Genomic DNA, 21335 nt, shown 5'->3' with positions numbered 1-21335 from the left:
ATAGCACCGTGCCTGGGTATGGATAGGTTAGTATGATTGACTAGCAGGGGACAGGGGATGGATCTCTGGGGGAAAAGAGCCTCTTCCATGACCGGGTGGGAGGGGCCCGTCCTATTTAACTCAACTTCCATCTCCTGCTCCTGCAGCGGAATTCACCAGCAGGAAATCCGAGACCTGCCTGGCAGCCAGACTGAAGCCAAATCCAGGACGTCAGATTCCAGGGCCACGACCTGGGAGATGACAAGTAGGAGAGGCCTTGGCACTTCACGTCTGCAGGACCAGGATAACCTTGAACTTCAGCATCACCTTTGGAGAAGGCAAGAAGCCTGGTCCCCTGTGCAGCCAACAGTGACAGCCCCACCGTGTAAATACTGGTGGTTACGGGGGTGGTGACGGCAGAGGGAAAGACGGGCCCAAGGCCACAGCTCTCCCCCAGGGCAGTGGAAAGGGGTCTGGATAAGGAGTCGGGGGCCTGGTCCCACCAGCTGCTTGCTGTGTGCCCTGGGAAGCCCCCGACTCGCCTCCCTGCATCTCAGCTTCCCCGCCAGAATGATCTCGAGGCCCTTTGCGGTTGGGACTGTCTAGGAGCTCGGCAGAGGCCACAATCCTGCCACCGCCAGCTCTGCCCACACGCTGAGGGCCTCAGTCTGCGCAGCGAGCTCAGCCTCAGGTAGAGGCAGAGGTGGAGCCGAGTCTCCGGGGAATCTCAGCAGGAGAAGCTAGAATCTAAGTGCAAACCCACATGGGTCTCTCCTCTCCGTGATCCCCCCACCCCAGCCCAAGCCAGGTTATTAAGAGTCTTAAGGAATGGGGAGGGTGTGTCTGTAGCCTCCCCAGGAGACCACTCACCCCACACCAGGAATAGCCCCCTCTCAGGAAGATCCTGTCCCTCAGAGGAACACCACCTGCTGTTAAAAAGGTCATGAAGAACCTAGTGGTAAGATGGGAATAAAGACACAGACCTACTAGAGAATGGACTTGAGGATATGGAGAGGGGGAAGGGTAAGCTGTGACAAAGTGAGAGAGTGGCATGGACATATATACACTACCAGACGTAAAATAGATAGCTAGCGGGAAGCAGCCACATAGCACAGGGAGATCAGCTCGGTGCTTTGTGACCACCTAGAGGGGTGGGATAGGGAGGGTGGGAGGGAGGGAGACGCAAGAGGGAGGGGATATGGGGATATATGTATATGTATAGCTGATTCGCTTTGTTATAAAGCAGAAACTAACACACCATTGTAAAGCAATTATACTCCAATAAAGATGTTTAAAAAAAAAAAAAAGGCCTCTGGGTTCCTCTGGTCAACCCTGGACGGAAACCACCTCTGGCCCCAAGACCCAGGGGGAGGGGATTGTGCAATCTGCAAGGGGTGGGGGGCAGGGTTCTGAGGAAGGAGAAAAGCAGGGGTCTGCCTTTCTAGAGTGGGACCAGGGGAAGGGTTCCCCAGCCTGTACACGCCAGCACAGAGACCACGGCTTCCCCAGTGCTTTCACCCTCTGAAGCACACAGTAGGTGCTTAACAGATATTTGTTGAGTAAATGAACCAACAAACCATCTCAAGCCTTGGAACAGGGAGAGTTTACAGTCAGGCCCTCCTGGGTTGAAAGGGCCTTGAAGACACAGCAGAAGGCAGCATAAAATGCACATTATGCCTATTGTTGTCATCACACTGCCTCATCGTCTGGGCTCTGAGCAAGGTCCCAGGAGCCCTGATGCGGTGATGCCCACGGGGCCAGTCCGATGGGAAGGTTCTCAGGCGGCCCACCCAACTCTCCAGCCAGCAGCTCTTCCATCCCTTTCCTGTCCATTCTGCACCCACAGCAAGCCCACCCACCTTCTGCCCAGTCTCCCTCAGACTGAAACTGAAGGCTGTCGGAAAGAAAGCAAAAACCTAAACAGCCCAGCTGGCTGAATCGGGGCCTTTAATGTTCTGGGCACGAGTCAGGCGGTGTGGCGGGCGGGGACACAGCTCCTTGTCTCACGGAGAACAGAGTGCCCGTCTCTGTGGCCGGCTCCCTCTCTTTGCTAACTTCTAGTTCTAGGACTCCAGCACTGCTAGCAATGGAAGAAGTGACCACCCGATTCATGAGGAATTACTTTGTTACTAGTGGTGGTAATACTATTAATAATTCCATGTCCGCTTATTCCTATTTTCAGGGCACATTTGAACCCTCGGGGCCACTGCTCAGGAAGCTCTCGATATCCAGGCCCCACCCCTGGGCCCAGTTTCCTCCTCCCCCTCCAGCAGCTGGAGGCGGTGCTGTCCCTCAGATCCTAGGCTGACGCCTCCCCTCCCCCAGGGGCACAGATCCACAGAGCACCCCTCTCTCTTCTTCACCTCAGCCTCTCCATCACTACTACCCTACCTTAGAATTTAAACTGCTCGACTCTCTCGCATCTTTAAAAAAAAAAAAGTCATCCTTTGTTCTTCTCCCATCTTCACACCAAAATTCAAGAAGTTGGCCACAGTCATCATCCCTTCTCCCCGGCTCCCAAGCAACCCCTAAGCAGGCTTCTGCTCCCAGCAGCCACCTAAGGCGCTCACCCCAAGGGCATCAGGGACCCTTTCCACCCCTCTCCTGCTGGGCCTGAAGTCTTAGAGGCTGGTTACCCTCCTTCCTCTGGGAGTGAGTCCCTCCCGAGGTGTCCTACTGTCCCTCTTACCTCACCCCCAGAGCCTCCTTCGTCATCCTTGCAGCCCATCTTTAAATGGCAGTGGTCCTGGGGGCTCTGTCCCTGACCTCCTCCCAATGTGACTGCACCCACTCCCTTGGCCCCAGTTACCATCTGCAGTCTGCTGGCGACTTCTAAATCCCTATGTCCAGTCACTCTTCCTCACGTGACCCCCAGCCTTGCGTGCCCAGGTGTCTGTAGGGTGGGGCCGATGAGGGGCACACGCCCCAGGAGAAATTCACATCTCCCAGCCCTCCCCCCACTCAGTACCTTCACTGTGATCAGCCACAGCACCCACGCAGCTGCCCAAGACCGAAAACTGGGGGCCCCCCGACTCCTCTGACCCTTCACCAAGACCTATTGATTCTACCTCCTGGACAGCTCTTAGATCCTTCTTTCCTGCCACTGTCCTCATTCAGCCGCCATCATTCCTGGCCCGTATCACAGCAGTGGCCTCCGAACAGTCTCTCCAATCTACTCTCTTCATTGGAACCACGTGAACTTTGTCCTGAAGCACATATCCATCGTGTAAAACCTTCCAGGGGTGCTGCCCACCAGATCCGTACCCCTCCCATCTCTCCTCCCCCATCCCCACTCCCACCCGCCTCTACCACACTGAGTTACCTGCAGGTCTGTAAGTGAGTTCCACTAACCTGAGTTACCCGCAGGCCTTTGCCCAGGCTCTCCCTCCACCTCCCATACTCTCCCCATACACCTTCACCAGGTAACTGCAGCTCATTCTTGAAGCTCAGCTTGGAGGCTGCCTCTTCCAGGAAGGCGCTTTAGATTTTGTAAGAAGGGGTTTGATGCCCCTGCTCGGTGCTGCCGCAGCACCCAGTGCTTTCCACTCACATCACCAAATGAGATAACTGTCACCAAATAACTTCTCTGCATCCCCCCCGAGCATGAGCTCCACGAAGGCAGAGGCTGCCTCAGCTGTTCTCAACTGTTGCCACAAGGCCTAGCAGCCGGTAAACCCTCAATAAACAGTTGCTGAATTAATAAGTGAATGTCTGACCCCAGTGGCCAGCAAATCCTCCACACCCCAGTCTGGAGGGGGAGGAAATGGGCGAGGTGGCTGTCCGGGGAAAGGCTTACAGGTTCTGCCTTGGGCCTTGGAGGCGGGCTTGCCCAGGGCTGTGGGACCCGCTGCCCACACGCCGCTCAGAACTCTGTTGAAGGTGCCTAGGCCAGGCCCGGGGTCAGGAAGCCACCTGAAGGGCAGGCCTCCTGGGAGCAGGAAGGCAGGAGGGGGGCAGCGGGGAGCGGAAAGGGCTAGTTTGCTCTCGTGCAGACCTCACAGATCCACCTGCACGCCGCCTACCCCTTCTCACTCCTCTGTCCTCACTTGTCCATCCACCTGGGCACCCCTGCCTCCCCTTCTCGTCACCACTGCACACGGCCATCCAACCAGCCCCGATTCACTTCCCCTCCCACCACCCCACCGTCTCTCCTCCCCACCTCCTCCTTCGTCTGTCTCTCCAACAACAGCTGCCCTCCTAGGTTGGGCAGCTACCTCCTCTGGCTTCTAGGTTCCCTGGAAGGTGGAGAGAGAGAGAGCTGTGGCCACTCTGCCCCGTTACCAGGCCCTCCCGCTGAACCTGGGCCCCAGGAGGCCCTCCCGCCACCCCATCCGCAGCGTGCCTCCCAGCGAGCCTCCCAGCGAGGCGGGCGGACTTACCCTCGGTCAGCCCCAGGTGGATGCTCCAGTAGATCTGCAAGCACTGCAGCTCCTTCTTCATGCCCCGCTTGCAGCGGCAGTCGTACAGCGGGCTCTCCTGCAGCACCTCCAGGGCCGCCTGGCACTCCTTGTTGGCCAGCATGGTGTTGCGGTCCCGGCCGGCCAGGCACTGGCGCAGCGTGCGGTAGCGGGAGCTGCAGTTGGATTCGGCCGCGCACAGCTCATTGGCCCGGACACAGTCCACTGCGGGGCGCCAGCCGTGGAGCTCAGGGCCCTGCGGGGAGGAAGGGCTGGCCAAAGAGCGGAGGGTCTGGTCTGGGTGGTGGGGAGGGAAGACAAGCACGAATGAGGGCCGCAGTCTCCGACCCCAGAGGCAGGCCTGGGGGCTTGGGCCCTTCTGGGAAAGTCACACCCATTCTACTCGGCACAGCAAGGCCGACTCAAGGCTGCCTTCCCCAACAGACAGCAGGTCGGAGGAAGGGCTGCTAAAGGATCCCAAGAGTCCACCATCTCTCCTCAAACCCGAAGGAGAAAAGCTGCCCTCTGCCCTGGTCCTACCAGACTCTCTTCTGGTTCCACTCCGTGGCCCTGGGCCCAGGAGCACAGAAAAGCCAGAGGCCCCAGCAAGACCACAGACAGTCTAAGATGCCAGGAAGCCAGAGAAGGATGCCACAGCCTCAGCAGAGAGCTGGCGGCTGCAGGGCCTCCTGGGGTGGGCCGAGGGGGTATCTCACTTTCAGAGTACCCAGACCTCCTCCCAGCAACCTCGGGTCCAGCCAGAGGTCCATCCAAGGCACCAGACTAAACCTTGAAAGCAGCAACAGATGGTTTAACTCTCACAGCCTCTTAGAGGCCAGCGTCAGCCCCTGCATTCTACCCTGGGGAAACTGAGGCCCAAGGAAGGGAGATGACAACTCAAGGTCACACGCAGGCTGAAAAGACCCCTCTAACGCCCCCAGTCTATCCATTCTGAGTCCCCAGACTTCCCGACGAGACAGGGAGAGACAAGCATGACCCCATGGTCTGAGCCCAGAGGGAGGCGTTCCTCCAGGGGGGCTCAGCCCTCCACACCTTCCTGTCCCACAGTGCAGCCAGAGACAGAAAACGTACCCTGTGGACAAGATCCACCCCGGGCCCCGCCAAAGAAAATGCTGCAGACCTAGCAACTCCAACCCACCACACCTCCCACCCAGACACACCTCCCTCTCTCCCTCTCCATCGGGCTGTCTCTCTCCCTTTCTCTCCCCTATTTCTTTTTCTCTTTCTTTCCTCTCCTCCCCACCCTCCCTTGAAACCCTCTCCCTTCTGTCTCCCTTTTTTTTTCTTCTTTCCAGAAGCCAAATAACAAGTCAATTGCGAGCTGACCCTGGCCTCGCACACAGCCCCTCACCTCCCCGATGATGAACAAGCAGGAATCAGTCCACCCTCCTCATGCACGGCCTCAAGTGTCCAAACCCACGGTCCTCGGAAGGGAAGAGGTCAAGTAAGGAGATTCGGAGGAGAAGGGCAGGGAAAGAAGGGCCGCTTGGTCCTTTCAAAAGCAAGCTCCCAAAACGGCTTCCTCTGGACACAGACATTCTCCCGGTCTCCCGGTCCTCTCCAAGCCCGTCACTCAGATCCTGCCCCACAAAAAAGCCATACCATGGCCCAAAGCCAACACTGGCTTTTCCAGGACCCGAGGAGTGATCTGGGAGGGCTTCCTCCACTCCATCCTGCCCCAAAACATAAAAAGATCCTAGGGAGAAGTCCCCCCCCCACCCCCCGGTCCCCAATCCCACAGAATCCCCTCCATCTCTACCCAGAACCGCCACTTCCCACTCCTTTCCCCAAGGAGGCCCTGCTCAGGGGGCAGCTACCACAGGGAGACAGCGACACCTAGAGGCAGAGTGCTGCACCGCGAGCCTGTCACTCCCGACTGTGTGCCGAGGGGAAAGGAATCAAGGAATGGGCTCCTGGAGGGCCAGGCCTACCCCACTAGGAGAGCAAGGGGTGGGCCTGGGTTGGAGAAGCCCTCAGGGTCCAGAGTAAAAGACTTCCCTTCTCCTCCTGACCACACCTCTGCCTCAGGACAGGAGGAGCTGAAGGCTATGGCCAGGCTGAGACAAGACCATTGAAGAAACCAGCATGGAATGTGGTCATGGACAGTGGGGCATCTGCCCGGGTGTGGGTGGAGAAGTGTCCTCCGCCCAAGCCCAGACAGCAGCCTTACTGCCTGGCTTCAGCAAATTCCTGGGTCTCTGAGCGGGACTCGGCTGTATCTGGGCCACCCAGGAGCAGCTGTGTTGACCCAGCCTCACCGGTACATGCTGCCCCACCTAGCCAGCCGGGTAGCCAGCCTGCTGGAGCCTCAAGACCGGCCCAGCCCTGGGCCTTCCACTGACTCCGCTCAGCCCAGCATCCCAGCAGGCGTCTCCCCTCCCCCGCTGGCGTCACCTGAGGCTGCACTGTCGGAGGTAAAATGAGAAAGGGGCATCCTACCCAGGCTTAAAGGTGAGGACCTTAGCCTAGGGAACTGGGGCAACAAGGAGACTTCCTCCCTGCCCTACAGGTGAGGTCTAGAGCCCCAAGGGATGATCCTTATAGAATCCTGGGCTTCCCTCATCCTGCCGGCTCCCAGGCAGAGAGATGCTCTGTAGGAGGGCCGGTGCATCTTCCGACCAAGCTCCCTGACTCTTCTAGTCGGAGTCATGACCCCCAGAACCAATCAAGCCCAGCCAGAGAAAGAAGTCATGGCAACTCGGTGCCTTTGGCCAAGAATTCTAGGAGAGTAAATGTTGGAAGGTATCCTGGTGATGTTTTCAAATTCTAGATCAGGAGAAAACTCAGATCCCTCAAGGAAAGCAAAAAGACATGTAGAACAGCTTTTAAAGACACAGGACTGAGAGACCACACAGAACTACAGCCACCCTCGGGCATCAAATGCCCCACAAGAGCTAGAATGCCCGTGGGAGGTGGGCCCTCTGACCAGCCCTCATCCCCACCCCCCATCTCATTTTCTCCCTGAGCTTGTCAACACCGGAGGTCAGGCAGGCTGGGCCAGAAAGGCCTCTCCAGCCCCAGACCTCACTAGAACCTTGGGAGGGGCACACCGAAGGCCCCTGCTCCTAGGAACATGCTTCACTCTACCCCCCACTGAAAATGCCCATCACCTCTCAATCTCCAGAAAAGCCTCTCCCCCAAGTGGAATTTCCAACGAACTCCCAACTATGGGTTCCTTGCCAGGAAAGAGCCCTGGGGCTGAAATGTCCTTAGCACCAGCCTATCCCTTGTTCTTGACTGGCCTAACCCAGAGCCTTTCAACGTCCTGTGGTCACTCAGTTAACCCCACACCCCAGCTCTGGAAAGGGGCTTCTCATGGGAAGGGAACTGAAAGGCTGTAGCCAAAGAGGATGCCGACAGCACCCTGCTCTTCTCCTGCTCTCAACCCCCCACACACTAGGGTCACAGACACCTGGGAGGACATCTCTGAACCGGCCCCCTACATGTGCAGAGGAGAGCAGTCTCTCCTCAGGCTCCTCAGCCGGGACAAGCCTGCCTGCAGCCTGGGGGGCTGGGCCTGGAGGTGACTGACAGGCCGGCACCGGGGGATGGAGACCTCAGAAGGCGCCCACATCTGGAAGCCCTGCCGGCCCAGGGGGTGTGCAGCTCAGGAGCAAGCAATCTGGCTGCTTTTCCTGAAATACAATTTTCTTTTCTTCTTGGCCCTGCTCATTCTTGGCCCCAGAAAGCTGCGTTTTTTAACCAGCAGTAGGAGAAAAGGTCAGGTTTCGTAATAGCCCCTTCAGAGAGAGAGCGTTGCCGGGAAAGGCCGCAGGAGCACAGTAGGCCAGGAGCACCGTCCCAGCCTCCTCCCTCAGCCCCTCCCACCCCGAGAAAGCTGCCTGGAGAAAAGCCACCTCTGGCTCGGGGAGGCCGGACAGTGAAGGCCACACCCTAGAGCGGGGCCTGGCCCCCCGGGGAACTCATGCCTGTGGGAGGGGGAAGAGGAGGGAACTGGCAAAGGGCCCAGGCCCCAACCAACATCGACTGGACTGCAAGCCCCCGTCCTAGTCAGGACACTTCTTAGACACCCCCCAGCAAGTGTTTCCGGGATCTGCACCCACCTCCCCAGGCCTTCCCCTCTCCGCTCCTCCAGGAGGGAAAGGGTGCCCTCGTGACCCATCTGGGCAACCTGGCTCACCGCTGGCTACACAGCAGCCCAGGGTGGCAGGAGCAGCACCCACAATGAAGCAGATGTGTGCTTCAGAGCACACACACACACACACACACACACACACACACACACACACACCGTTAGCCTGCTCCCTCTCTGGAGCACCTACTGGGGCAGCAGCCTTGCCTGGGACTCCTGGTTAGCACACAGCCTTGCAAACACCCACTTTTCCTCACCTCCACCCCCAAGAATGCTCCCTCTATACCCCTGTCTCCCAAGCAGCTGAGATAGATCTTGTGTAGCATAAAAAGGGGACGAGGGCTTGGTAATTCGGGGTGCGAAAGAGACTGCCGGGGTTCAGGGGCACCAGGCAGCCCCTGCTCGCTGCCCTTGGGGGAGTGGGCTTACAGAATGAGCAGTGGTCTTTGTTCAGTCCAGGATTCTCCCCTCACCCCTCTCCTTCTTCACCCAAGGAAGCAAACTTTGGCCTCCCTCCCATCTCTTCCCACCAGCTATGGGGTCCCCCGCCCCAGAGGTGGCAAAGGGAAGGCACTGAACAGCGGCTAGAAACACTCCACTCCCACCCACCCACCTGGCTCAGGTCTGGGCAGGAGGGAGGGCAAACGGTGGGGAGAAACTTGAAAAGTGTTGCAGGGAGTGGAGCCCCTAGGAAGGGGTTCGGAGAGTGGGAAGCGGGGTGCATTTTCCAGAGGTTGATTGGCGGGTGGGGGATGGCTGCCAGGGTTGCCCCCACAGATGTCCAGCCGGGAGCTCCTGGAGAAACCCATGCCCTCTACCACGATCGACTCAGGGAGCCGCCGGGAAAGGTGGGACTGGCATGATTTTCCTTTCCACGACACTGAGCCTCTCCCCTCCCTTCTCTCTTCCAGATCAAGAGTTGGAATTTTTTTTTTCTTAAGTTGCCGCAATTTGAACCCATTATTTTGAGGGAAATGAGCGCTATCACTGCGTGTGAGTGAGCGAGTGTGTGTCTGCGTGCGTGTGCGCGGGGATGGTCTGGGTGTTATAATTCTCCTTGCCAATCCCCCGCGTAACCAGCCAGCCGCGGCTCCCGTCCCTCCGCCCGCATCCTCGCCGCCGGCCCTGCTCGGTTCCTCTACGCCCGGGCCCGGCTCGCCCCGCCGCGCGCTCTCCCCGCCGGTCCGTCCCCCGCCAGCGCCCCGCTCGCCCCCCGCGTTCCCCGCTGCTCGCCAGCGCTCGGACGCACGGCCCGCGCAGCCCCCGAGGCTCCGGCGGACACGCTGCCCTCGCCACCCGCAGATACTCACCTAAAAAGAAGAAGAGGCAGAAGGCGTTTGCCAAGATCATGTTAAATAAATCCCACAGGTTTTTTTTTTTTTTTTTGTCTTTCTCCCTTGGATTAAAAAATAACAACAACAACAACAGTAATAATAATAGCCAAGCAGTGATAATCAGCCCCAAATCCAATGCGGAGATCCCAGCTGGTCCACCCGATGAAGATCCTGAGTCCTGCGATTCTCGCCTCTGGCTGGAGTGGGTAGTGGAATGGAGGGCGGTGGGCGGCCTCTCGACGCCCCCTCTGCCCACTAAAATCAAATATACACGTATTCGGATGTGTATCTGCTTTCCAAGCCGACAGCCGGTCCTCAGGTCTGCCCTCCCCTCAGCTCATCCGGGAAGGCGCGAGTCCCCACGGGTCCGATTCCCCTGCGCTTCCCCGGAGGGGACTGGGGAGGTGGGGGAGAAGCGATCTGAGAGCGAAAGGCTGGAAGGAAGCGGCGAGGGTGGGGGTCAGAATAAAGCGCAAATAAGAAAGAAATCCACCGACGGGTGTAAGCGCCTAGGAACAAACCAGCGGGAGCTTCGAGGACCAGAGACCGGAGTCGCTTCTTTCGCACAAGAGGACGGAAAGATTTTTAAAAATCTTCTCCCGCTAACCCTTGCTCGTGTCACTTTTTTCTAATGGAATTCCAGTGACCGTGTGTCTCTGCGTGCGTGTGTCTTTCTCTCTCCTCTCCCTCCCTCTCCTCTCCCCGGCTCTCGCTCTTTGCTCCCGCTCTCTCCGGCTCTCCCTCGCTCTCCTCTCCCGCCCCCTTCTCCCTCTCCCTGCTCCTCCCTCCGCCCGCCCCCTTCCCCCTTCGCGGCTCCTTCGCCGGGGCTCTCGCGCCCGCGCCCCTCTCCTCCGCCCGGGGCTCGGCGCTCGGGCTCCCAGGCGCTGGCGGCGCGAGGCGCGGGCGCGCAGCGGAGCAGTGACACTCTGCAGCGGCGGCGGCGACAAGGCAGTGGCGGTGGCGCTGGGGAACGCGGGCCGAGAGGAGAGCTCCGCCGCTGTCTCCCTCTGGTCTGCCGCCCGCCCTTCCCCGGATTGACCTGCAGCCTTGCCGGAAACTGACCGGCTCCCCCGGCAAAGGCTCGGGCTCCAACCCAAAGCCACCAAAGCCTCCGCACCCTCCTCCTCCCCCCGCCGCGCGCCAACCCCCCCCCCCCACTGCCCCCGCCCCCGCGCCCCGACCACCGGCTCAAGGAGGCCTGGGGAGGCTCAGCGGAGGCCCGAAGGCGTGGAGCGCCGGGCGCCCGAGCCATCCCGGGGGCGTGGGGGGAAGGGCGCTAGAAAAAAAAAACCCTGCTTGGTGGCTAGGGTCTGGGGACGGGGCTGCACCATCCGCGGGTGGATGCGTCCTTCGGCCAACGAGCCGAGGCAGAGCGTCTTCCCGAAGGCGCTAGGGAGAAGAAGGATCCCCTCCGGCGCCAGCCCCCAGCGTCCCCGCGCAGCCTGCCTGCCCCGGTCGAGCCCCGCGTACGCATACACGTGTGCTCTCCGCGCGGAGCTCGAGAACTTTCCCCGCACGCCCGCGGCGCGTTCGCCCCCTATACGCCCCAGCGTCGCAGCCCTTCGAGACTGCCCTTCCCCACTTGTCTCCCTCCTCCTGTGCGGGAAGAAGTCTGCCGAGCCGGGGCGGCCTGACCGCCTCATCGGAGGCCGGCGAACCTCCCCGAACTGCGCGGGAGGGATCGGGGAGGAGGACTCGCACGCCACCCCGGCGGGAGCGCCCCGGGACCGACCCGGGCCAGGGCTCTGCGCCAGGCTCGGCGGCCGGCGCTCGGCTGCGAGCTGGGCTCCGGGGAGTTCTCCCACGGCAGCAGGCAGCTCCCCGCTTCCGAGGCTCTGGGTGGGGTCCCCTCCCCCTTCCGGGAAGGGGGCGATTGATCCATCTGTCCACGGGCCGGGCTCACCGGCGTGCTTTAGTCACGGAATTTACAGTAAACGCTCAGAAGCACCAAAAAGGAAGCGTCTGGCTGGGATAGGGCTGAAGGAGAGGTGAGACTGCTGACACGTTCCGACAAGAGGGGGCGAGACGGTGGGCTGTGGACACGCGCGGGCACACCCACGCACCCCGGGCACCCCAGTTTCACGCTGCCATCTGACACATCCTCAGCTGCGTTAGAGCTGCCCAGCATCCCTCGGCTCCCGCGCACACATTCTTGCACGCAGCTCTGCGCGCGCACCCCAAGTGCCGGGGCGTGGTACACACAGTGCCTCGTAAAGTTTCCGCGCTACCCAAAACCGGATCTGGGCTGGATCGAAGGTGTAGGTGTTAGTGCATTTTAAGATGCGTTTTTAAATGAACAAGACTCTGGAAAAGAGTAAATGCTAGAAATGGACCTGGGCGCGAAGGGAGGGGTCACTTACAAAACCTGCCGCCTAGCCTTCGCTAGTGGAAAAGCTAGAGGGAGCAACTTCCATCTTGCGCATTCAGGCGGGAACGCGGCTTCTCCAGCCTTGGAAGCGCAGAGCTGAGGGTCTCCTCCGAACGCCTCACATCTGCCCCATCCTGGGGCATCAGCCCTCGCTCCATCCTGTCACCCTGCCATTGAGTGGTGGCCGCTTGGAGGCGTGGCCCTAGCAGGTGAGTGGAGAACCTGGGCCAGGAAGGCTTGGGGATTGGAGCTGGGGAAGGTCCCCTCGGGGCTGCCCTCCCTGCCATTCCTCCGGGCCTCTTCAGTTCTAGGAAAGGACTTCACATTTTCACTCCAAATGCTGGGAGACTTAAGGAACCGGCTTCAGAAAAGTTTAGGTTAAGGGTTGAAAACCTGATAGGAATTATACTCTTGGATCAGAGGCTGGAGGCTGGGAGACTGGTGTGAATAAATTTCCCCCCTCTCCTCTCCTACTTCCTGGGCCTTCTGGCTGCCCAAATGCCCTCCACCGCTCCCACATTTCCGTATCCCACCTCGGACTTCCCTCTCCCAGGACCTACTCCAGGCTCCAAAATCGCTGCTAGGCCCATCTCTCTACCTCCCCCACCTCAAAAACAATTTCTATAACTTTCTTTGAATCCTGGCTGGGCATAAGAAGGAAAATTCTCTGAAGCATATATGAGAGCTTTGCTGAGAAAGCAGTGATAAACACCCAGGGGCGGTGCCCACTGATTTCCCATCGTGGCAGGGGGTGGGGATCTAGTAGCAGGAGGTGAGTGGCTGAGATCCTTCAGGGACTCCAGGTCACAGAGTCATCACAAGGACAGTGGACAACACCAGCCAGGCCAACATTGACGTTGTTGTGGCCATGAGGCCCTCTGACCTTGGGCCCTTTCTTCCCTCCTGTCTATACAAGCATCACCCACTACACCTCACTCTCTGCTGACCCACCTTCCACCTGAACTGCCCTTAGATATGGCAGAGTCCAAGTGTCACCCCATGATTTCCCAAGAATCTCCCATATGCACGCACCCCTGCCCCGTGCCAGGATCTGCAGAGGAAACACAGATGGACATGTGCTAGCCATAGGCAATTTAATCTCTCTGAGCCTCAGTTATCTCATCTATAAAATGGGGATTTTTTTTTAAAAAACCCAACCTTGTCGAGATGAGATACTGTACACAGAGCAGCTAGTCAAATGCCTGACTCTTAGAAAGTTGTTCGTAAAATGTCACCCCTTTCCTCCAGGATCCAGAAGAATTCGGAACCTATGACAAGGCATAAACACCAAAGTGGCAAATGAAAACCAGAGATAAAAGGCTATGGGGCTTCAAGGGAAATAGAGACAGCTTTGTAGAGGGTCAAGAGAGAGACTTTCAGGAGGTGTAAACAGATGCCCTTAGGTTCACGGATACACGTTCACACACCCTTCCTCAGACTTTAAGGGCCCATCCCAGCCGCTCCTGAGCTCATGGGTAGATGTGTCTCCTGCCCACCCAAGATGACCCCTCTGCCATCACAGATCCGGGAGTTATAATGTGCAGGGAGAGGGAGAAAGGACACTCGGGCCGTTAGTTTCTTCCCCTTCCCTCTTCTCTCAAGGTCTAGTCGTCTGGTAGAGTGGATTCTCTTGTGGGGAAGAACAGTAGGGAAGCAGAAGGACTAGTGGAAGGGGGGAGGGTTGCAGGCCTACCCGAGGATGCACGCATGCGCACACGCACTCTCATTAGCCACACAGCTCAACGGACCAGACTTGTGCTACTCCCAGCAGAATCTCATCCCCTCTTTTCCTTCTGTGGAGCAAAGAACGCTGAGGATTCCCTTGCCCCAGAGAGAAAAATCCAACCAGGAATAAAAAGAAGGAGGTGCAACTAAGATGTGTCAGAAACCATGGAGCTGGCAAGCGGAGGTGCCCTCAGCCGTGGGACAGCAGCTGACCCAGGGCCTCCCACAAACCATCAACCAGCACAAACTTACTAGATCCCGCACCACAGTGCCAAGGGCTGTGGGGAATACGGTCCTGAGCAGGACTGCCCCTGCCATGGAAGCGTGCACAGGTAGAGTTAGATCGGGTACCCATGAAAAGAGCGAGCAGCCCAAAGGCACACTGGGGCCAAGTGAGAGAAAGGAAAGGTTAGTACCCATGGGTTTCAGGAGGACTCACAGGGGGACGTAGGATTCAAGATGGACCTGGAAGGATGGTGGAGTTTGGCAGAACACAGAGGAGGGCACTCTGGGGAGGGGACAGCATAGGTCAAGCACAGGGGTAAGAAAGATTTGAGGAACAGTCCAAGCATTGGGAGGAACGAAGGGCACAGGTGGGGAGGGGCCTGGCAGAGAAGATCTGGAGGGTCCGATTGGGAGGTACGGTGGAGGACAAGCATTGAAGCCTTAGCCCTTTTTCCCCTAGGAGCCACTGAAGGTGTTCGAACAGGCCAGTGGCATGAGAACAGTGTTTTAGAAGATTGATCTGACAACTCCATGAAGGATGGAGACAAGAGACGGGTTAGGAAGCGATTTTAACTGTCTCGGCCTGAAATAATGAGGGTCCAAAACAGGAAGTAGTGGTGGGCCTGAACACAAGGAGAGGGTTGTCAGAGGCTCTCTAAAGATGAATCGGCAAGATGTGATAGATTCAACACAGGGGACAAGGAAGAGGGGAATTACCTTCTACTCCCACAGTGACCAGCCAGGGGACAGCCCTGACTGCTCAGACTTTGTCATTGGAAAAAATAATTAAGGTAGCCAACTTTATGGCAAGATACATGTTGATATTCCTTTAATTTTTATAATAACTCTATGGGGTAGTTACTATTAATAGCCCCAATTTACAAATGAGAAAACTAAGGAAGAAAAAAAAAAGTGATATAACTTGCCCAAGGTCATATTTTAAGTGGCAGAACAAGGATTTGAACTCTGGCAGTTGGGATCCAAGGCCCCATCCTGGTAACCTCTATGCCCTGAATAAATGAGCAAAGTAACGGCTCTCCAGGCTATAAATTTTCATGTCCCAATTCAGAACATCTTAAATACTCCCTTTCTCCCTGCCCTGTCCAGCAACAGAGTAAAGAAATCATGAGAATTGAAATTTCTTTTTTATCTTTCCTGTGGCCTCGTCTGGCCTAATCCTTGGAGTTCAAATCTAAAGCCTAGAAAGGATCCTGTCTTACCATGGCACATGCCACAGTGTCCAACTCAACGCCCTGGGCCTGAGTCATGGTCATCCATGAGCTTTCCCAGGCCCATTCCAGCCCCGTCCCCCCTGCTAATGGCAGGCTGACCCACTCACCAACCTTCCCTCCCCACAGGGGCCACTCCAGATCCCTGAGGCCCAGCCTGGCCAGAGCAAACTAGTCTGGGAATGGAGACCAGCAGGGATTTAACTAAAGCTTCTGATTCCCAAAGAGTGAACAGGGCTGCTGGGGCAGGGTGGGTGGGACCAGGCTAGGAGGAAAGAAATGCATACCGCAGTCAGGGGCATTGATTTCTCTAATTGATTTCAGTCTGTGTTCCCGTGCTTCATCATTCTCTTTAGAGGTAGGCACCAGCAAGAGGTGGGAATCTGGCTTTACTTAGCCTCTCCCCAGGGCCTCAGAGACCTCTCTGCAGCTGCACCCATGCCAGAGAGGCCCCCCCTAGCCCCAGGGTAGCCCATTAGAAGGGGAGAAAGCTGCTGCTGCAGCAGGGATGCAGGGATGCAGATGGGGAGTTACTCCGTCAGGAAGCTGTCAATACCACCTTATGTAGATATAACACCTCACAGTTTCACAACTTCTTTCTCCCAGATCTTGAAGCCCTTACACCATCCCTCCTCCCTTTGGGAAGAAGGCGTGGCCAAATCAGCGTCCCTTCCAAGTGAACAAACTCAGGCTTGAAGATGGCCCATGACATGGCCCAGGTTACGGTGCAGCCAGCAAGTGGCAGAGCCAGGACTGGAAAGTAGGTCCTCCCACACCCTGGTCTAGTAAGCTTTCACCTTCGGACAGAGAAACCAAGCATCCAGCCAGCCAGGGCTCCAGGGCTCTCTGCTGCTTTCTCCCACGCAGGAGATCATGGAGGAAAGGGAGAAGGCATGCAGCAGTTTTTGGCTCTTCTTTTCATCTGGGACAGGTCTGGGAAGGGCTTTTTCTCTAAACTCCTCTTTCCCCAAAAGTCACAGGCATCCTGAGAAAACTGAAGCCCCACACCTCCCCTGCCACCTTCACAACTCCCCAGTGGCAGCAGGAGCTGAGCTGGTAAACAGCCCTTCTGATGAGCTACTGTCAGCTTAAAATATCCCAGCTACTGTCGAAGCCTCCTCCCCCACTGGCCCTGGCTACGCTGCCCTCAGCTGATGCTGGCCCCATCCCTGCCGCGCCCCGGCGTTTGTCCTCGTGCCAGCACTGCACTTGGCAGACCCCAGCTGCCTTCTCTCCTGAGCATGGCACCCACCCCAGCTCTCAGGCGCTGGTGATCTGCCAGGTTACCCAAGGTCAGAGGCAGAAGCCAGGGAGAGGGGCAGTGATTGCTTCTGCCAAGCTGTGGGGAGCCGGCTCCTGCTGCCTGGAGCCCCCCAGGAGAGCTCTCAGCCCCAGGGGCTCCCCACAGGGACAGTGTCTTTATTTACCTAAGCCTGGCAAGGTGGGTGGAGCGTCAGAGCTGGGTCTGAGATGGACAGTCACTTGAAGGGCCCAGCTTGGTCTCCAGGGACTGGAAGGCAGCTCACGAGGGGCTCTGGACAGAAAATGGGGACCAGAATGTCCCTCTCGGAGCAGACATGCCTTCCTCAGGGCCACCCGAGAGTTTGGCCAGATGAGCACATTTACCTGCGTGCCCACCTCCCTCACCCCAATCTCTTGTCCTGGGAACTTCTCTTCCCATCATCCAGAAGGTTGTTTCCTTATCCTCACTGTCCCCAGGAACTAGTGCTTTCCTGTTATCCTATCTCTCTTACTGCTCCCAGGGGGAGGGGTAATGTTTAACCAGAAAGAATGAATTCCAATCATCATCAGCCCTCAGGCTCTTAGGGTTGGAAGGAACCTTCCTTGACATCAATAATAAACAGCCAACAAGTGCATAGCGCTCAACAACTCACAAAGCTTTTTTCTATAAATTCATCTCTCTTAGGCCTCCCAAACAGCCTCTTGAGGTGGGCATTTTTCAGACGAGAAAACCTAAAGGCAAGGCACCCAGTGACTTGTCCGTGACCACAGTGAGTGGCTGACCTAGGACTTGGACCCAGTCCTGACGGATTTCAAACTCCCTTATTTGGGAAGTGGTCTTTGCTTAAACGCTTCAGTAAAATAAAATCAAAATAAAATCCTTTTAATTATAAAAACTAAGACAATTTCACAGAAACACTTCCCAGGACAGGGCTCTCCAGGGGCCCCCATTCCCTGATTCCAGACAGCTTGGATATTTGAGTTGTTCCTTTGCCTCCCCATAACTCCACCTCCACACAGATGGGAAGCGTGAGGGAGTCTCCCAGAAGTCCCTCAGACTGCACACGTCCCTGGACAACCAGCTGCCCGTCGGCCTCCCTGGTGGCAGGCCTGCGTGGATGGTGTCTGCCTGCAACAGAGCAGGCCGAGTCCGCTTCTGTCAAAGCCATCAGGTGCAGTCCCCACCTCCTACTCCACAGCCCAAGTCATCACACCCCCCAAAGCAGGCTCCGTCCGGAATGGGCCACTCCCTGGGGTCCAGGCACCCACTGCCTCCCTATTCCAAAATGGGTGAGTCCCTGCTCCTTGGAGAGTCCGGGGCTGGCTTCACTAGAGGGTCTGCACTGCTGATAGCAGTGAGCGCTCCAGGATTCTGCAATCGTCCTGGCCCTAGGGTGGGTCCCATTTCTTCATATTCTTGCTACCTGACTCCTGGGATGACATCCCAACTGGCAAGTGTGGCATTTTGGAATGAGTGTCCGACCTAGGGTTCAAGTTCCACTTTTGACCTGGGCTTGCTGGCAGCCCAGGAAGGAGTTCAGTACTGTAGCACCATGCACGTAGTCAGTGCTCAGTAAGGGTTTCCACGTTGCAAGAAAGAACAAAAGGAAGAGGAAGGCTGAGCTATGTACTATTGGACTCTCTGTCCTCTCCTCGTGTCCGTCTCCATGCTAACTCCCCAACTCATCTTCCACCAGTGCAACCCATGGAATGAGCGAGCAAAGTGTCCTCGGGTTCTAGCCTCCAGCTCTGCCCCCAGCTACACATGTGACCTTAGGTCCCCTGGAATGATGATTCCCACACCCTGCCAGCCTCACAAGGAAGAAGGAAGATCAAATGAGACGCTGAACAAGGCAGTGCTTGGAAATGTATGCGGTGCGGCGCTCTGCAGATGCAGGCAGCAGCCATTCTGTTTGGGGGCAGCCCACACCCCAGGGAGATGTCTGGGGTCACCCTCTCCCACCTGCTTCAGGGACGAGCAGCCCACGCCCCAAGCACTGCTGGGACAGCTCTTGCTACTCTAGTGACTTGGAGACAAGGTAAAGAGGAAAATACCCATTTCACAGATGGGAAAACTGAGGCCTCCAGAGCTCGGCACCTATCACACTCTGTCAAAAATGGCTACTTCTTGTCTATACTCCTCATTGACCCAAAGCTCTATGTAGACAGGACCTATGTCTTCTTCATCCATATATCATCAGAGGCTGGCACAGTAAGTGCTTGTTGAATGAATGAATGGATGGATGAACCAATGATTCCTCTCACCTGACATAACCTTAGTACAGAGACTCGGGCCGGCATCGCTGACCTGGTTCAAAGCATTTATCCCCTGTCACTGGACTCACCGGGGTAAATGACCCATATATGAATATTTCTCTTTCCTCCTGTTCTGTTCTTCTTAGAAAAATTTGATAAATCTGATCAGAGGATTTTTTGGCCATTTAAGTTCTTTTCATTCACGCTAGATTGGCTTATACTCTTCAAAGTCTAATTTTGCAAAGACTTAGTACATTAATGGAAGTCGGACTCGTTAGAATTCCCAACCTACACAGTGAACTGCCTGGCTCTTACTCAAGAGCGTGTGAGTCCCCCAACCCCGACACGCCGCCCAGTGACCCCAGTAATTGTTCAGTATGAAAACTAAACTTTGGTCCTCCCCCAGCCTGACCCCACTGAAGCGGGTGGCAGGGGTACAGCCCACAGAGAACAGACCATAGTGCTGGGAACACGGGGCTCCCCCTAGAAGGAGTTTCTGAACAGAAGAAAGAGTGAAGCTGAGCTCGTGTGCCCACACCCCAGGTGGTCAGTGCCCCTGGTCACCTCTGGTCCCCTGGTGTCCCTGTTGCAGGGTGACCCCTGATGGGGGAACCCCAGCGTCCAAGCTTGCCTTCCACCACATCCAACTAGTTTCCTGTTTCCTCTCAGCCGGCTGCCACTTTGCAAGGCAGTCTGATAACCCATCCTAAGCCAAAAGATAATCTATGTATTTGAAGAGTTGCCAGTGCATCATTGCATTTTCCAGAACTAGCAAAACTGATAATGATCTGTTTTTGGTCATCAATCCCAATCAATCAATCACTGAATTCTTTAATACCTTCTTGGTACTCCTCTCTGATGCATATGCATTTTAAAGAAATACGAACAGAGAGACAGGCCTTAACGCGAAGTAAAGGCTCTCTAATAGCAGAAATGAGGCACCAGGAGAAGGAGATTCAAATGAGAATCCGAGAAGATGAATCTGCATCTGTGGCATGTCAGCCACTCCCCTCTCTTCACTGGGGCAGATGCTGTTAATTGATTGCAGCTAAGACTTCTCAATGCAACGCACCAGGCAGCCATAACCAGTCACTTGAGTCGGCACATGAGTTCAGCTAATCCACTTGCAAATGTGCCTCCGTGAATTCTGAATGCCCTCCGGTTCTAAGATCTGGGGTTTGGGCAGGTACACCTGTATTTGTCTGCATTTTGCAATCGTCTCTATGTATAAGATCTGAAGCTGCTCCCTCCGCCCTTCAAATCACACTCGGGGCTGACCCCCATGTATGCCCAGCCATGCCAGGAGTGTCCCATGGGGGTGTCCAAAAGGCTTTTCAAAAGAGAGAAAACTTCCTACTCCCTGAAGGAGGACAGGGAAGGGGTGCGTTGGAGCAGACCCATCGTGCAGAGAAAAACCATCGGCCCCTGTTGGAATCTGATCCCTGCTACAGAAGCGCTTCCAACCTCCCATCAGTCCTGAGGGAGGGGGCATTTCTCCCTGAGGTGCTGCTAGGTCCCTACCAGACCACCACACCCAGAAGCTCCATCCGTCTCTCTCCCTGGCTCCTGGGTCTGACTCAGGCCGCCTGAGGAGGAGAAAGGGCCTCCCCTCCGGCCTCCCCAACAGGAGGAGCCAGGAGTCGGGGAGGCCACAGGGCGCGCCTGATGTTGTGTCTGTTAACGAGTGATCGAGAGCACTTAAATGGGCTGCACAAGTGCCACACCAAGCCGGCCGCCCCAGCCCCGGGGCAGGAGACAGGGGATGCAGGCAGCCAGAGGGCACACGTTCCCCACCTCACACACTCCATCCCAGACCCCTGCTTTCAGAATTCAAGTTAGAGTATCCTTTCCTGCCTCCCCACGCCTGCTTCTTCCTTCCCGTTGGTTCAAGAGGACGCTGTATGGAGCACCTGCTATGCTCCAGGTACCATCCTGCTGCTGAGGGTACAGCAGACAAGGCTCCTCCCCCGGGAGCCCCACCCAGTCCTCTCCTGGACCCACTACCTTGGGCCAGCCAGGCCCTCCTCCAGTTAGGACACCACCACGCGGGCCTCCTTACTGGCCTTTGGAAACAGGAAATGCAAAAGTAGTGGAATGCCTTACAAGGCGCCCTGGCCCATACGATCTCGTCGGATCCTCAAAACAGCCTGTGCACAAACAGGCAGGTCAGGCTCTCCAGTCAGAAGGGGGCTGGTTGGCTCTGCCACGTACCAGCTGTGTGACCTTGGGAAAGTCCTTTAGCCGAGATGCGCCTCCAGAGGGGACAGTAGGCCTCCCTGTCTCCCTCACGCGACCGGTGGTCCATCAGCCATCATTAAAGCACCTGCTGCAATAGACACAGACAAACCAAATCGACGAGGCGCTGCCTCTGTCTTAGATAAGACGGTATCAAAGAGCTTCCAGCCTGGCTGGGGAAGGCAGATAGACAAGCAAATAAGTGCAACAGAGTTTGGAAGCTACGGTGTA

At 56.8% G+C, this 21335-nt stretch overlaps 1 protein-coding gene across 1 annotated transcript in view; it reads right to left on the bottom strand.

Annotated features, from left to right (window-relative positions):
- GFRA2 (GDNF family receptor alpha 2) overlaps positions 1 to 10024 on the bottom strand; it is a 96279-nt gene extending 86255 nt beyond the window's left edge. The window contains exons 1-2 of the mRNA XM_057548651.1: positions 9801 to 10024; positions 4359 to 4673 (exon numbers count right to left, since the gene is read on the bottom strand). Coding sequence (XP_057404634.1) covers positions 4359 to 4673; positions 9801 to 9840 — 355 coding nt within the window. The 5' untranslated portion in view covers positions 9841 to 10024. The remainder of the gene's footprint in view (positions 1 to 4358; positions 4674 to 9800) is intronic.
- Between the last annotated feature and the right edge of the window lie 11311 nt (positions 10025 to 21335).

This window comes from Balaenoptera acutorostrata, chromosome 6, assembly GCF_949987535.1.
Source record: "Balaenoptera acutorostrata chromosome 6, mBalAcu1.1, whole genome shotgun sequence".
Taxonomy (NCBI): domain Eukaryota; kingdom Metazoa; phylum Chordata; class Mammalia; order Artiodactyla; family Balaenopteridae; genus Balaenoptera; species Balaenoptera acutorostrata.
This window is presented reverse-complemented; position numbering and strand designations above follow the sequence as displayed.